Below are 17258 nucleotides of genomic sequence, written 5' to 3'. Positions count from 1 at the left end.
GAACTAACTAGTATGGAGGATCACTAATATGCCTTGGTGTGATTACTATGGAACATGAATCAGAATAGTTATTAATCACTAATAAATGTGGCCATAAATCTGGTGTGGCCATGAACTAACTCTGTTGTAGCAATATAGTGGTAAAGAGCAGGTGGACTCTTATCTGGAGAAGCAGGTTTGTTTCCCCACTCCTCCACAGGAGCAGCGGAGTCTTTTCTGGTGAATTGGATTTGTCTCCCTGCTGCTACACATGAAGCCTGCTGGGTAACCTTGGGGTAGTCACAGTTCTCTCAGAACACTCTCAGCCTCACCTACCTCATAAGGTGTCTGTTGTGAGGAGAGGAAGGAAAGGAGTTCGTAAGCTGCTTTGAGACTTCTTATAGTTGAGAAAAGCAGAGTATAAATTCAAACTCTTCTTCTCCATTTGAATCACAATGGCCCACAGGGTGGTTTTGTTACTTTTCAAGGTAGAATAATTGCCATGCCCAGCAATTTCATGGGTCTAAAACAGGGGTCTGCAACCTATGGCTCTCCAGATGTTAATGGACTACAATTCCCAGGCCCTTACAATGCCAATTGGTCATGCTGGCAGGGGCTGATTATAATTGTAGTCCATTAACATCTGGAGAGCCACAGGTTGCAGACCCCTGGTCTAAAACAACTGTTTCTTTCTTTGTTAGTTTCTGTTCCCTGTGCTTGTGAGAAAGTAACTAACACTTATTGCTGGACCTGCCCAAGACTATTAGTAGACTTTCATAATTGGTTTTTGTTTTTCATAGTTTGAATAGCATTAGGCAAGAACTTCACAATAGAAAGAGCCACACCAAGAGGAGAAGCGGAGCTACATCCTACAGGTATTTGTTTTCAGATAGGACTATACAGTCACGGGTGACTGTATTCATTCACAAACAACTTGCAAAATCACTCAAGTTGTCCTCAGCTGGTGAAGTCCTTCTTCTCAGTCCTCTAAGGTAAGATAAATATTTTAGAATGTAAGGGGTTAATTGAAAAGGAGAGCTCAAAGCTGGATCAGCAAAATCTTTTTCTTGACCACTGATGAAGGGCACCAAGTAAGGTATCACAGAGGACTTTTTTGAAATTTGACAAATTCAGGAAGGGAGATAGTGGTAATTGTATAAATGTGAGGATCCTGAAGACAAAATAACTTTGCAGAAATAAAGCATTCTTAGCTCGTCAGTCTGAAGGATATCAAGGGAAAAGATACTTTGGAACAGGCCAGAGGAATGAATGACAGAGATCTACAGTAAGAATTATGCATTTGGAAAGTGGCCAATCAAAATCGAAATGGAGCACACCTTGCGTTAACCTTAGAAGAGTTATCAGTTCCTTCCAACTAGACCTTTTTCCTCCATCTGGCAATACTGCGAATATTGTATGGCTGTATATCCAGTGCTTGAAGTTTCCATTTGCCATCAATGTCAATAAGGCGTTTTCCTCAGGAGATGTGGGAGAAGAGAAACACTACCACTGTTGTAGTTCATCGTCCTGTAAATGAAATCCAAGAAATTAAGATTATGTGTACTTAAAAGCCAATTGTGTCAGTATTGCACTGTTTAAGAAACTGGAGATAGAAGAGAAACATATCAAACACAGTATAAAAGCTCTTCATTATAAATTATTTAAGATTTTGTCATTGAAAAGAGAAGTGGAACAAAGAGGGTGTGCACAGGGAGAGTAAATGGGATGATTCAGTTTTTCCAGGTAAATTGTGAAGTATAGAAAAAAATAATCAAAGCCTCATAGTAACTTCAGTTTCTGGCATTCTGACAGTTGCTTGGCCTGAGTTGCACAGGTTTCTGTGTGAATACATCCTAAAGTCTGATTTGAAGAACAAAATAAACTGTTGTTAAATAGAAATGGCAGAGTAACTCCTTGATGCTCAAAATAGCAATAGAGGTCACTGTGTGATGTAGGACAGCCTCTTAAGAAAAACCTGATAAAAAGTAAAATGACATGCTTGGTTTATGTGACTACTGACTAGATACAAATTGCAATCTGCATATTCCAATGGGCAGGTATCTGATTATATCTGAATACAAAGCAATTAGGCTAACTTAAAAAAACACAACCTCAACTACGAGCATAGTGCTCTATAAATACCAGTGTGGAGAAAGGTGGGGTATAAAAGAAGTAAATAATAAGCACTGCTGAAGTTGGGGTGTAGATGAAAGGCTGGTTGGTGGGTGCATGGGTGGGAAAGAGAAAAACAAAGAAGGAAATTGAGTGGGCAGGAGTGGTTGTGCCTCGCTCCCAGTTTCAATGACTAGCTATGCCTTGCTTGTTTGCTTGCTGAGTGCATGCAAAAATCCAGAGAGACCAATATGACTGTGCTGAAAATGTTAGAAGGTCAATCACTGGCTGTTATCCACAGTGACTAAATGGAACCTTCATGTTCAGGAAAAGAAACGTCTGAATACCCGAGCTGGGACAACAGCAGGTGATGGATTTGAAATGCTCATAGACCTTCTGGGGGCATCTGATTGGCAGCTGTGGAATACATGTTGATGGGTTGGAAAGACCGTTTGGAATGTTGCTTCACTACCTCTTATGGTTCATAATTTCCTGTTTCACAACAGAAAGGAAACGTAAACTTAAGGCAAACTCAAGAATTCAACAAAATAGAATACATAATTGGAAGGAACAGTGGGATGTACTGTGAAGGAATTATTTTATTGTGATTTCAGTCTGCAGTCATAGGTGAGTTGAGTATGAGTTTCTGCTTTCACTGTGAAGGGAAAAAACGGACACTTTAAATCAGTAGAGAAGGATGCAAACTGCTCTCAGGCTAAATTTGTTCATGTGGTACATTTCTCAAAGGAGTTAGGAATGGAGAAGTTACAGCATGAATCAGCCCTGAGCTGTGTTTCTGAAAGCAGTGAATTAAGACATTGCACCAACTATCTCTTAATTGATCCTGCTGAGTCTTGTAATTAATCCTTTACTCATTCTGTTATGTACTTTTGTTCATGATAGTATCATCTCTGCCTGGACTAGCCAATGAGAAATCTTTTCTGAGTTGATTTTTGAAACTTTTAAATTTTACAAAATGGTTAGGTTGCTACCCTTGGTAAACGTTTGTCATAGTTTTGTAAAAAATAACTATAACTGGCTGCTTCAATTGATCTGTCATGTCCCATGATTCTTAAATAGTAAAACTACACCTCATATTATTACTTTTTCCCATGGTCATCAAGTTCTGTGGGAGAGATTACAGGGATTATAGTTGTGAAACAGCTGACGTGGTGGCAAACAGGCCTTTTACGCCCGTTACTAGTGTCTCCAGTGTCAGGGGAGAGTGTCCTTACCTCAGTGATCATCCAACAGTAACTCTGTGTATGCGTTCCTAGTGGGTATTCAACCATTTCTGTGGTGGAAGATTTGTTGTTTAAATATAATATTTTCAAAGCCAGGAACTTTTGATGCTGTCCCTTATACTGTCTGAGCCTCACAATTAGTGACACATTTGTGGGGGAGGTCACTGAGGCAAAGCAGCAGTAGCCTCTATTACCCTGACCAGCCAATGCCATTCAACATTACGAGAAACAGGAGCTTCATCAATGCAACAACCATTTCAAGCACTTTTTAACAATTATCTCTACCTCTTCTATGGCTCTGAACTAACCTATTGCCTGAGCCAGTTTTCAAAGATATATTTAAATTGGCATATACCAAAGGAACTATTATCTCATACTCACTGATAGAGACTATCCTACAAATATTTTGTCAATGTTTTCTGCTTTAAACATACCCACCACCCCCAGTTCACTAATAAATTCTGACAAATGTTTTAATTAAAAATGAATTTTGTGTCATGCTGACAGTTTTCTGTCTTGCAGACAATGTCTTCCATTAAGATTGAGTCTGTAGTGAAGGAAAAGAACAGGATGGGAGAGTGTCCAGTCTGGGAGGAAAGGGAGAATTCCCTTGTTTATGTGGATATCAATTCACAGAAAGTTTGCCGCTGGAACTCAGTCACCAATGAAATTCAGAGTGTGTTTGTGGGTAAGGAACTTGCTTTGTTTAAATAGTTAAACAACTCTAGTCCTTGGAGCTATTTTTTGGAATTAGAGAAATTACTTGTTACTAATTATCATTATGGTTTCTGTAAAAGAATTCCAAGGCACCTCAAGCTCTAAGTCAAGGTCGATAAAAATCTTTGATTTTTAGACAGAGTTCTTTGTGGCTGCTATGCATATAGTGTGTGTGGGTACAAAGTACCGTCAAAGCGCAGCTGAGTTATGGTCACTCTTTCAGGTTTTCAAGTCAAGAGACAGAGGTGGCTTGCTATTGCTTTTCTCTGTGTAGTGGCCCTGGATTTCCTTGGTGGTCAACCATCTAAGTACTAACCCAGGCTGAGCCTACTTACATCACATTACTTTACTGAATTTGCAAGTTACCTTAATAATGCAGAGAACATGGAAATTAGTTTCCAGGCATCTCCTCCCCTCACACACAGAACATAATGTGCCACATCAGAACTTGCCACCTCCATTTCCCGAAGGTGCAAAATCAGGCTCTTCGGGGAAGGCCAAGCCTATTAGCTGAGGGGGCAGGTCTACTTGTGGCCTTGGGCAAAACCAAGCATAATACAGCTCTCAGTTTTGAAGTGCTTGGGATGCCCATTTGCTCCATTTGACTCCAGGCTGCTCCAGGGCTTGTAGAGCCTCAACAGAGACAAGATGTGTGGGGGCAAGAAAAATAGTCACCAAGCCTTCTAAACTGTTAATAGTCACGAACCCCCAAAACTCTTCCACACCCCGAGAGTGTTTAAAATGAATCCTAAGCCCCCTCAGAAGCCTTGTGTGCCCAAAGCCTACCACAGCCATTGTCAACACATAGTCCTTGAAAGGCCAGGAAGCCAAGCAACTGGAAAGTTCTGCAGGTGGAAGAGTTCAGTGTGCCTCAGCTGGGGAAGGCAGGAGATTAGTGAGCCCAAGGAAGGTTACCCGAGGGTGCAGGTCTCACACTGCATAGAACTTCACACCTTAGAAAATCTTCTCAGGAACCTTTAGCTCCCTCTCTTCTTTGCTGGCCATAGTCTCACCTGACTAACAGCTGCAGCTTCTGTCTTTTCAAGGGTTGCCACTCCCTTCTGAGGTCTCTCTCTCTCCTTCTCCTCCGTGGGGGCGAACCTTTGGCACTCCAGATGTTATGGACTACAATTCCCATCAGCCCCTGCTAGCCAATTGGCCATGCTGGCAGGGGCAGATGGGAATTGTAGTCCATAACATCTGGAGTGCCAAAGGTTCACCACCAATCAGTGGAACAGGGCATGTCCACTGCAGAACAAGCCATCTTTTCCATGCAGTTGTGACTCCCCCACTTCCTAGTAGCAGCATAATTTGGAGAAACGGGTATGCATGTTGCAGAACAAGCCATCCTTCTGTGCAACTGAGCCTCTCCCACCTCCTAGCAATAGCCTAATTTGGGGAGCAGGGTGCATGCTGTAGAACAAGTTATCTCTGCTGGACAATTGAACCTTTCTTACCTCCTGCTACTGCCCCCTTTCTGCCTGTATATGAGGCACCTGTCTTCCCTTGTCCCAGCTATATTTGATCCTGGTGAAGATTGCCAATTTCAGGAAATCTGCTTTCTAGCTGACACCTTCTGTCCATACTCTTATCTATCTTGGCACCATGAGGGCAGGACATACCTCCTACATCCCTATCCATCCTAGCTAGTTAGGCTACATTTGTCTGATGTCTCAATAAAGCACTTATATTAGTTTTGTAAAGATAAAGATGTTTAATGTGTAACCTTGTTCCTTAGCTGTACACACAAACCAGACAGACTCTGCTGCGCCACGTGCCTTGACTACTCTGCTAACCTAATATTCCTTCATTTCTTTCCTATCTGCAGCTGCTCACGTTGGTTCAGTGGCCCTTCGCAAAAGTGGAGACTATGTTATTGCTCTAGGAACCAGCTTTGCCTTTTTGAACTGGAAAAACAAGGCAGTTGTTACTATTTCTGTGCAGGAATTAGATAAGCCAAACAACCGGTTTAATGATGGGAAAGTGGATCCACAAGGGAACTTTTTTGCAGGTGATATGAATATCCCCCTCCCTTTCCCTCCCTTCCCTTGCATGCCACCCCTCACTCACTCACTCACTTCCCCTCCCTCTGCTAGGGTGGGTGGGCCATGTCCAGATGCTGGGCCCCCTCCCCCTCCCCCTCCCTCCCTTGCATGCCACTCCTCCTTCCCCACCCTCTCCTTCCCTGTATCATTTCAGTTTGCCTATTCCTAATGTGTTTCTCACAGGTAGATGTTATCTACAGAGTGACATGGAACTGATGAATCTATAATAATAATTCAAGTATCCAATAATGAGCATAATTTGTTTTTACAGGCAAGACATGAGTAGAGTTAAACAGTCCGATAAAATGATTACTATGTAGTTGATTGCAATACGCACAAAGTATCAGTCCCTGACTCCTAGTCTGGAAATGTGTTTCAAATTATTACTGGTGGCTCAAAATAATCTTGATGCAAAGAATATCAGCAAAAAGGTTGGAATAATCAGTAATTTGGATAAGGCGAAACACTATATATAGTCAGATGTTATAATAGAAATATTAATTATGAAACAATGATTTTAATTTCTAGGATTTTAATTTTCATCTCTAGATTATTATATGATTCCTGATTATGTCAATATACCATTATCATATGATTATATGATTAAATGATTTATATGATTTCTAAAAAAGATATTGATTAGAACAAACTCTAATAGAACAAATAAGCAGTATAGACAGTGGTTTTGACAACTAATGAGGATGAAAAGCTTTTATCATTAAAAATTAAAAAGAAAAAAATGTCATTGTGGTCAGATAACTCTCCAAAAGTTTCTTAAAATTACAAATGTGAAATTGTTCAAACTGAAATAAGTAATGCGTCACTCTCTGCTACAGGATTGGAAGGTCATTGTAACACCAATGAAAAAGAAAAGTTCAGCAGGAGGGATAGGGTGGGAGATCCAGGCACTGGAAGATTTATTGTCCTAACTTCTGTTCATGATACACTGGCAGGGAAGAAAATAATCTCTAAATATTACTGTGGAATGTTATGTTTATAACATGGGCAGTAATGTCCAACATATACAGCAGAAGAAGCTTGGGTGAAGAAGAATCAGAATGGGGCTTTCTCTACTGAGCTTTTGGTCTGCAAATGTGTTAATGGGGATAATCTGGTAGGTTTATATAATTGGTGAGTCATAAGGCTTTTAACAAAGTTCCCTATTGAAGCTCCTAAGAAAATGAATCAGACTTGACAGAGGTGGATCCCCACAGGGCAAATATAATGGGTGTAGAGCGTAATACAAACCATTTTTGGGGGTGGGCGTTGCACAGGTCCTGTCCCCTAAAACAGTTAGCCCTGTTTTATTTCCCCCAACCTGGGATTTTCAAAAATCCCTAAACCAGTGATTTTTTGTGTGTGCAAAATCCTGGTTTGGAGCAGCCCCCACGTGAACAGCCAGGCAGGAGGCACTTTATTTCCCTCTATTCCACTGCACCGTCCACAGTCAGGGAGAATCCGCCTGCCATAGCAATATGTTCATTATTGTCCTGCTGTTGCAGGGAGTTCCCGTTTTCTTTCTTTCTAAAAATTTTCCATGTTGCACATGTGCAGCTACACAGGTACAGCCGATCGTATTGTGGGATGTTAGGCATGGCTGCAGGGGTTCATTTCTGTCTGCCTGCACAGCTACGCATGTGTTGCAGGAAATTTAAAAAGAGAGAATCATCTCTGTGTGAAGGAGCAAAAGCAACCTGTATCCTTTCTGTGGGTTCCAATCGCTGCCTGCATGGCATGCATGTGAACGGGGAAAACGGAAAACGGATTGCTTTATAATGACTGCAACCCGTTATATATTTGCTGTGTGGAATCCACCAGAGATCTTGGGTAAAGCAATGACCATAGTTACCTTCTTTACTCAGCACTGCAGGGCCTCTTATCTGCTTCGCCTTCTTATTTCCTAGGTACCATGGCAGAGGAGACTGCGCCTGGTGTGAGAGCAAGGCGCCAAGGAGCTCTGTATACCCTTTTCCCTGACTGCAGTGTTGTGAAGCAGTTAGATCATGTGGACATCTCAAATGGTCTGGAATGGTCACTGGATCACAGAACTTTCTTCCACATCGACAGCCTGGCTTATGCTGTGCGTGCTTATAGCTATGATGAACACACAGGAAGAATTGGTACCTATTTTTTCTTCAGATTTTAGAGACTATCAGGGTAATCCTAAACAGGGCTACCCTTTTCTAATTCCGTTGTAGTCAATGGGTTGCCTGGAGATCTCCTGGAATTACAACTGATCTCAGTAGGCCAATTTGAAGTACGGTACAAACTTCGTTCTCTGTGGTTTTTTAAAATTACTGACGCAAAACAATTATTTATTGACCAAATGAAGCGGATGTTTGTAGAAAAGTAACTTTGAAGTGGGCAGGTTGTTGTGATGTATTTTCTTTTTTTAAAAATTAATTAAAGGATCATATTTTTAAAACCAAGGAATTTGAAATTTACTTTCCATGCTGGTTATAATATACCAGGCAGTTCCATATTCTGCCAGTTCCCCATATATAATATAGCCTGAACTCATGAAGGCTTATACAATAAGATGCTACATTTAGTGTTGACACTTTTTTTCCAGATAACTGTCCAGTGATTCCTAGGACTGTATGGCAGGCACCAATTTAACAGAGGCAGCTTACCCGTGGCACATGCAGTGATAAGGAATGCTCACGTACTGGAGCTGTGGGGTCATGGAAGAGCACTGCTAGAGAAAGGTGACCCATATTTTGCACTGTATTCTTGTGCACTCCCCACTTCCACAAGCAACAAAAAATTCCAGAGACTGTGGGAGCCCACTCCAATTTCCTTTAGATGGGATGTGTGCCAAATATCTGCTTTATTTACAAATATTCAGGCTGATGTAAGAGGGTATTCCTGCTAGCAGCAGATACTATATATGGCATGACATATAGATGAGACAGGGAGAGATCATGCAACCTGAAGAGTTTAATTTTCAGCTGCTCACACAACTCTTTTTTTCCTTTCCAAATGCTGCCATCTGCTGGTTTTTTAAAACATGCTTGCACATCTGTTGACTCCTTTTAGCTGAAGTGCTGAAACCTGTCCAAAAGTTGAAAAGTAATTTTTTAAAACGTTATTTATAGTTCTCACTTGTACTCAAGGCTGTTTACAAAGAATGAGTCAATACGGTCAACAAAATGGGACATTCAATAAACAATGAAATAGCATTGGGACTGTAGAAATCTGGAACCAACAACAACAACAAAAAAGCCAAACGGAATTGGTGGCAGCAGCGTGCCCCCATTACTTCTTCTGCTGGATGTTTTTGTGCTGTTACAGATCCCCCCACCTATTAGAATATAAAGTCCTAACTTTTAGCTTTGATAGAAGGAACATTCAATAAAGAATGTTCTTTTGTGAAAGGCAATGACTCCCTTCATGTGTCCTTTTAGGCCAAGCTATAACCATTCACTGTAGTTGAACTGTGAGCCCATAACAGGATTTCTATCAGAAGGCAAGAGACAGAAGAAAGCTTCTAAATTGTTAGAGCCCATATATCTGAAGGTTTTTTTTAAATACCCAGTGAATTGCTAGAGTGAAAATATACAGGAGCAATATTTCTGTTACAGCCCAACCATGCTGGATGTATGATTCCTTCTGCAGGTGATTGCAGAACCGTGTACAAGATGGAAAAGGAGGAAGCAATGCCTGATGGGATGTGTATTGATGTGGAAGGAAAACTTTGGGTGGCCTGCATTGATGGTGGACGAGTGATCCGAATTGACCCCGAGAAAGGTAAAAGATCAACAAAAAGCCTGTATTTATCTGAGCCAAGTGTGGAACGGAAGTGTTCACTAATAGCATTTTCCTTGGATGTGATTTTTATCTTTATTCAAGATATATGTAGATATATTCATGGAATGTCTTTAAATATTTGTCCCTTGATGAGCACAAGAAATATTCTGAAGGCACTCCTGGGTAGTCAATCTACCTTCTCCTGGAGTGGTTCGATGCCAGGTTACACATTATGAGAAGCTAATATTTTTGTTTTCCCTTTTTACCAATAAGACATGTAGCAGTTAACCTTTGAGAACCACAAGCTGCTAGTGTTCACACAATAAACCCACTCCATTTAAACCAGCATATATGGTCTTCAAAACATGTTTTTCTCCATTACATATTGTGGTCTCCTTAACACACAGTGTTACATTACCATTTGGGTTATATTAACACAATCTGATCTTGAGTAATCACTCCTCATCAGAAAGAAGGGCTATTACATCTCACATTGTCCCCTCAAAGCAGCTGTGTGTTTGCTGTTTATATTAATTCTGTTAAATTTGTGCCTATTAAAGGTCCACACCAACATTCTTCAGAGTTTATGTCTGTGGGTATTGAATTTTATGTCACCTGTTGTCCTCCAAATACATGTGGTTACCATTAATCTGAATGGGGCAACATATGAATTTTCAGTTTAAATATTCATGACGCCCTATTTAAAAAAGATAGTGTCTTTGCATATGGGGAAGATCATAGGCAGTGAATGGCTCTCAGTTTGCCCAATTGGGATACCCTCATATGCAATGTCTGAAAAGGGCAATTGACTAAAACCAATGGGATAGGCCCAGTCTAACAGGTTCCTTTCCACTAGTAAAATATGTAGCAGAAGCAACAGTTTTGCCTAAAATGACCCAGCAGCAGACTTATTTAACAAATGTGAATTCTCTTATGATGATGGTGATGTCATGGTGTTGTTCTGTCAATTCACCTGTTTTCTTTTGAAGCCAGAATCAATAAGCAAATTCATTTTGGTTGCAAAGAGGATAGAGTTCAACAATAACAGGTCAGAGAGTTCAACATATTCAACAACAACCATTGCTGCAAGATATTACTTGAGAGGATTAGCTGATTTCACAACAAAATAATAAGACTTATGGCCCAATTCAAATGGGGGAGGGGCAAAATGGCATCTGGCCATGCTGGTGCATTTGACCCCTCTACCACTGTGGAACTACATTAGTGTTTGAGTAGACACCAGCACAGGGGGGAGGTGGGCTGGGGCGTTCCTGGGGGTGGAGCTGACTTAAGTTGACTACCACTCAGGCTTTAGAGTTGGAAGTGCCTTGCTTGAGCCTCAGACTTACCCCACTTGAGAGCTTTCCAGGTGGCCAGATTTCTTTTCTCTTTTTGCTGCTGGATTGGGCTACTCAAGTCTCAAGAAGAAACAGCTTTAGGTAGAAAATACTTTGGTAATCTCAGTTATACCATAACTCTTACTATGATGTTATCAAGATGTACGCTAATCAATTATTATTTGTCATACAGATGTACATCTTGGGTGGGGGAGTATTTTTCCTATCTGGATATGAGGGAGCTGAAAAAATATTATTCTCAATTATGTGGGTTCCAAATACCAGTTGGGTATTTGGATCCATTCGGGGAGGGGATTCCAATATTATTCACCTCCATTATTCCCTCAGGGGAATCCTCCTGCAGGGGTCGAAGGGCTGTTTTTTGGAGCAGATTGCACTGAAAACTGCCACAGAACTGCTGGTGCCTGTCCTTCATATAGCCCCCAAGTTTCAAGTGAATTGTAACAAGAGGTCTAATTTTTGGGGTCCCTGAACAGAATGCCATCAGCCATCCTTGTTTCCTGTGAGGGAAATTCCATGCTTTATCTAGAGCAAAGAATAGCCAAAAGCACAACAGCAAGCAAAACAGGAAATCCCATCAGAAGCATGGGACAATGTGGCAAACCCAATACAACAGATGCCCAATTTGAGAATCCAAGGCAATGAAAATCAGAGAATCTTCCACACAAACAGAGTAGGAGCTGTATTGTCGAAGGCTTTCACAGCCGGAATCACTGGGGTGCTGTGTGGTTTCTGGGCTGTCTGAAGATCCTCTGAAAATGCCAGATGCAGATGCAGGCGAAACATCAGGAGAGAATGCTGCTAGAACATGGCCATACAGCCTGGAAACCATACAGCCCCCCAGAGTAGGAACTCTGTGGCAAAAGCAACAACTGTAAAACTAGAGAGTCATCCCACGGTAAACCCAAGAATACAAGGCAATGTCAAAAGAGAGAATCCACCACAAACTTAACTCAAACCAACTTGTATGAAGGACACATGTTGCAAGACCCATAGAACTAAATTTAAAGCACAGAATCCAAGTCAAATCAATGTGGCAAGTTGAAACCAAGTCCTGGAAACACACTGGCAGAGCCACACAGCAAAATTCAGGGGGGAAATACAGCCCTGGGAACCTCAAAGTTCTTGCTCCCAGTATTCCCAATATTCCTGAATATTTCCAAGATTTTTGGGACCCATTTCTTCAAATCCTGGCAAATCTCAGATGCAATCCAGGAACCAGAATATATCTGGAAAATACCAATAAGGTGCTTTTTGCATGTATATTACATGATGTCTCCAAACATACACCTCTAACTTGTTACACAAAGTTATTCAGACAAAATTTATCTGCTTAATCTGCATGGGCCTAAAGGGAGAAGGATTCAAACTGTGAAGATGCCTGTGTCCAGGATCACATCTTGCTGCTTTGGTGGAAAGGACTATTCTGAAATGTATGTCACTTCTGCCTACGATGGACTTAATAGTTCAGCCTTAGCAAAGGAACCTCAGGCTGGGGAGATTTTCAAGGTAAACAGATCTTGTTTCCTTCATAAAATGGATTGAAAAAAAATTAAGTCTTCTGACCTAGGACCGTTATTCACTCACCTTCTGTGGCACAAGTGTGAGCTTTGAAGTGGAGTTTCCCTGCTGCCACATGACTCCACTCCCTACTTCCTGATTCTCTCCCTGCCGGAGTTCCTGCTGTTCTGTGGGCAGGGACAGCTGGGATACTGTGCATGTGCAGCAGAACTTTTAGGCTCTTTCAGACGACAGGAAGGAAACAGTATGTGTTTTTTTAAAATGTTGCTGTATCACTGCTCCCGTTAGTAGTTACTACCCAAGTGGCCTCAGTGGCCTCCTTGCATGTCAAGCACACCTATGTATTGCTGGGAACAATTATATCAAGGGACCACTGTCTCATGTATATGGATAGTGCTTTGCTATGGGAACAGTGGGATTCCCAGAAAAAAACAAAACAAGCAGAAAGAGCGGCCATGAATCACTGCAGCTGCAGTTGCTGCCCAGGAAGGGCAAGAGGAAGCCCCTGGCGGATGGGGGTGGGTCCTCCCAGCCATGCCCCTTGAGGGCAGGCAACATCGCTTGAGGGGAGGCCGGCTAGTGCCTATAAAAGCCGGCCCGGCCTTTGTGCCGGCCATGTGCAAGGCTCTAAATGGGGTGGTCCTGTCCTTGGGCGGGAACATAGAATCAAAGCTGAAATCTTGATTTTGAGAACTAATGAGTTGAACAGCAAGAGACATACAGAGGACTGAGCACACAGTAAATCATAACACCTGAACAATGCCTAATTTCTAAGGAATACAATTACAAAAGGAAACAATGGAGGGGGGGGGTGAGGAACAAAACAGGCAAGTCTGTCTTAGAGAGAATGGAAGTTCTGGAGGGTCTGGAAGGAAGGAACAGAAGGTGGCACAGCTGTGTCAGGCAATCCCACATGCTAATTTATAGAAAAGGAAAGGAAAGCGGGCCAGAGACTGAGGCTAGTTGCAAACTTCCAACTCACAGGGGCAGCAGGTGAAAGTTTTGGACCAAGGCTATTTGGGTACAGATTTGAAAAAGGCTGGGAATGAAGTAGTCAGTATTCTCCAAGACTGGGGTTGGATTTAGACCCGAGAGGTTTGAATTTTATTGGGCAATTTTAACTGCTGGATGGGAAAATGGAGGCATAGCAAAAGTGACATCTACATGGTGGGATGACATTGTTATCTGATGATCCTGAGGGCAGACAAATGACCAGGACTTTCAGATACTTCTGTCCAGGGGAATGATGATTGCTGAATGGGTCCTTCCCTGCATTAGGGCTATTATGCAGCTTAATTACAGAAACATCAGTGGAGTTGGTTGATGGCTGTTGGCCTCACCAGAGATTAGGTTTCCAGGGAACTATGCATAGTAAGGTAGATTACTGGAAGTCAATTACTGTCCAGCAAATTGGTGGTCACAGGACCAGAATTTAAGGAGCCCCCAGGAAACCAAAGAACACAACTGCTGCCATGACAGTTGTCCATGTCCTGAGGGAAACATGGCTACCTCACTGTGAATCAACTTTTCTGTTGTCTGCAGCCTTGTCAGTTTAAATATCTAACCTGACTTATCTCCTGCAATCACTGTTTGGCCATCAGTGGTGTATTTGGGTGCCACTGGGTGCCACTCTTCTGGTCATGTGGGGGGTGCAAAATTGGCCCCCCATATGACCAGGAAGATGGCAGTGGAGAGGCGGAGCTGGGTGCCCTTGGCCCTGCCCATGTCGATGACGACATGGACGGGGGTCAAGGGTGCTCAAAGCTGACGAGGCAGCAGGACTTCCTGCTGCCTCATCGTCTCCAAGTGTCCTCAACCTCATCCATGTCATCATCGACATGGGCAGGGTCAAGGGCGCCCGGCTCCACCACCCCTCCCCCTGCCAGCTGAGCTCCCAGCCAGCAGCCCCTTCTGCTTTGCTGTGGTCCCCGGCCTCGGAGAGCTTCTTTTATAAGCCCTGAGGCTAGGGGTGGGGCTTGGGGAGGCGTGGCCATACCCCCTGAGCCCCGCTCCGCGCCTCAGTGCTTATAAAAGCAGCTCTCTGAGAGCGCGGATCGCAGTCTGTTCTGGCCTGCAGATGGGGCTGCGATCTGCCAGCTGGGAGCCCAGCTGGCAGGGTGGGGGGGGGGCAGAATGTGGGGGGGACAGAGTCCTGCCCTGCCCCCAGGTGCAGGGTGGGGCAACAGTGAGGGGCGGCAGCGAGGGGGCAGAGCCCCACCCCCAGGTGTGGTGGTGGGGTGGCAGTGAGGGAGTGGAGCCTCTCCCTCAGGTGGGGAGGGCACCCAGAGACAATTTGTCTCCGGGCACCATTTACCCATGGTACACCTCTGTTGGCCATTGCTGACTCTCTCAAGGTAGAAGATCTAGGGAAAGTGAGAACTGCAGCATCTGCCTTGAAGAAACAAACTAATAATCTCTTCCTTTTTAAAAACAGATAACAGGATTGGGAGTGAAAGGAATACCACAGTACTACTTTGCTGGTTAACTGTTCAGGCTGAAAGCAACTCAGGCAGAATCAGCAATGAGGAAGAACAGATCCTGAACTAAAAGAAGATTGTAAAATTGTGCAACTTTCTTTTTCCTGATAGCTATAGTTGTGCCTATATTTAGAACTGTTTTGTCTGGTGCCAAAAATGTTAATGAAACAGAAAACAATAATAGAAATTAAAATGGTCTTTATAGTATTTTGGAATTCTATGTACCCCTTTCAATTTAAGTTTATTATTTTAGAAGAAAAAGATTTTGGATTTATACCCCCTTTCTCTCCTAAGGAGAATCAAAAGGACTTACAAACTCCTTTCCCTTCCTCTTCTAACCTTGTGAGGTATGTGGGACTGAGAGGGTTCCGAAGAACTGTGACTAGCCCAAGGTCACCCAGCAGGAATGTAGGAGTGCGGAAACAAATCAGATTCATCAGATAAGATGCTGCAACTCTGTGGAGGAGAGGGGAATCAAATCCGGTTCTGCAGATTAGAATCCACCTGCTCTTAACCATGACACACAGGCGTAGCTACCATGGGGACATCCGGGGACAAGTGCCCCGGGCGCCACCTTGTGATGGGCGCAAAAATTGCAGGTTCGTTTGTGGCTTTCTGTATTTTTTAACTGTTTTTTCAATTTTGGCCTGCAGGGGGCGCGATTTTTAGGCTAGTGGCACCAAAATGTCAGGCTATCGTCAGGTGACTCTCCTGATGATACCAGCCAGGTTTGGTGAAGTTTGGTTCAGGGGGTCCAAAGTTATGGACCCCCAAAGGGGGTGACCCCATCCTCCATTGTTTCCAATGGGAGCTAATAGTAGATGGGGCTATCATTTTGAGGGTCCATAACTTTGGACCCTCTGAATCAAACTTCACTAAACCTAGGTGGTATCATAAGGATAGTCTCCTGCTGATACCACCAAGGTTTGGTGAAGGTTGGTTCAGGGGGTCCAAAGTTATGGACCCCCAAAAGGGTTGCTCCATCCCCCATTGTTTCCAATGGGAGCTAATGGTAGATGGGGCTACCCTTTTGAAGGTCCATAACTTTGGACCCCCTGAGCCAAACTTCACTAAACCTGGGTGGTATAATGAGGATAGTCTCTTAAAGATAGCCTAAAATTTTGGTAATGTTAGCTTAAACATTGCTCTCCTGACAGACACCCTCAAATTTTCCCCGGGTTCTCTCTTGGAGTGGATTTAAAGGGAGAATCTGGGCTCCCTAGATTAAAAAAAACATTGAAAGTGTTGTTGAAGGCTTTCACAACCAGATTCAACTGGATGTTGTGGATTTTACAGGCTGTGTGGCTGTGGTCTGGTAGATCTTGTTCCTAACGTTTCACCTGCAACTGTGGCTGGCATCTTCAGAGGTGTATCATAGAGAGAAGTCTGTTATAAGAGAAGTCTGGACACAGGGTATAACAGACTTCTCTCTGCGATACACCTCTGAAGATACCAGCCACAGATGCAGGTGAAACATTAGGAACAAGATCTACCAGACCACAGCCACGTATTCAAAAAAACTCCACAACAACCAACATTGACAATGATGCTGTTTGGGGTGGATGGGTGGGAAATCTACCCTGAAACAGCATCACTTTCAATGTTGTTTAAACTAGAGAGCCCAGAGTCTCTCTTGAAGGTGGATTTAAAAGGAGAATCTGAGCTCTCTAGTTTAAACAACATTAAAAGTGATGCTGTTTCAGGGTGGATTCCCCCCTTCAAAAAATAGCATCACTTTCAATGTTGTTTAAACTAGGGAGCCCTGGGTGTGTTCAGATTTGTGTGTTGGGGCATGTTCTATAATGTGATGGTGACTTTGAGATGACCTGGTGCAAAAAAATGTTGTTTGGTCGTGGTGGGGGAGGGACGCTGCCCATATTGGGGGGGGGGGGGCGCAAAACTCAGATTTTGTCCCGGGTGCAATTTTCCCTAGCTACGCCACTGCCATGACATGACTGTCTCCCTGACATCTATCAGCTTTCTGACAGCTTTCAGAAACTATCAGCTTTCACACAGCTGTTTGGCTCTGAGACCCAGTGTGGTGTAATGGTTAAG

The 17258-nt window shown here is 43.0% G+C and overlaps 1 protein-coding gene across 1 annotated transcript; it reads left to right on the top strand.

Moving 5' to 3' along the window:
- Positions 1-2634: 2634 nt before the first annotated feature.
- LOC125431686 (regucalcin-like) lies at positions 2635-15347 on the top strand. Its single transcript, XM_048494708.1, has 7 exons — positions 2635-2718; positions 3858-4023; positions 5881-6063; positions 8002-8217; positions 9716-9847; positions 12560-12714; positions 15161-15347. Exons 2-7 carry the CDS (start codon positions 3861-3863, stop codon positions 15209-15211), a joined length of 900 nt encoding a protein of 299 aa, XP_048350665.1. The 5' UTR covers positions 2635-2718; positions 3858-3860; the 3' UTR covers positions 15212-15347.
- Positions 15348-17258: the final 1911 nt, after the last annotated feature.

Source organism: Sphaerodactylus townsendi, linkage group LG04 (assembly GCF_021028975.2).
Source record: "Sphaerodactylus townsendi isolate TG3544 linkage group LG04, MPM_Stown_v2.3, whole genome shotgun sequence".
Taxonomy (NCBI): Eukaryota; Metazoa; Chordata; class Lepidosauria; order Squamata; family Sphaerodactylidae; genus Sphaerodactylus; species Sphaerodactylus townsendi.
The sequence above is the reverse complement of the archived record's forward strand: the minus strand, read 5'-3'. Positions and strand labels throughout refer to the sequence as shown.

Coding starts and splice junctions, on each gene's coding strand:
- LOC125431686 (XM_048494708.1), top strand. CDS start 3,861: ATGTCTTCCATTAAGATTGAGTCTGTAGTGAAGGAAAAGAACAGGATG. Junction 6,064..8,001: donor ACAAGGGAACTTTTTTGCAG/GTGATATGAATA, acceptor CTTATTTCCTAG/GTACCATGGCAGAGGAGACT. Junction 9,848..12,559: donor CCGAATTGACCCCGAGAAAG/GTAAAAGATCAA, acceptor ATGGGCCTAAAG/GGAGAAGGATTCAAACTGTG.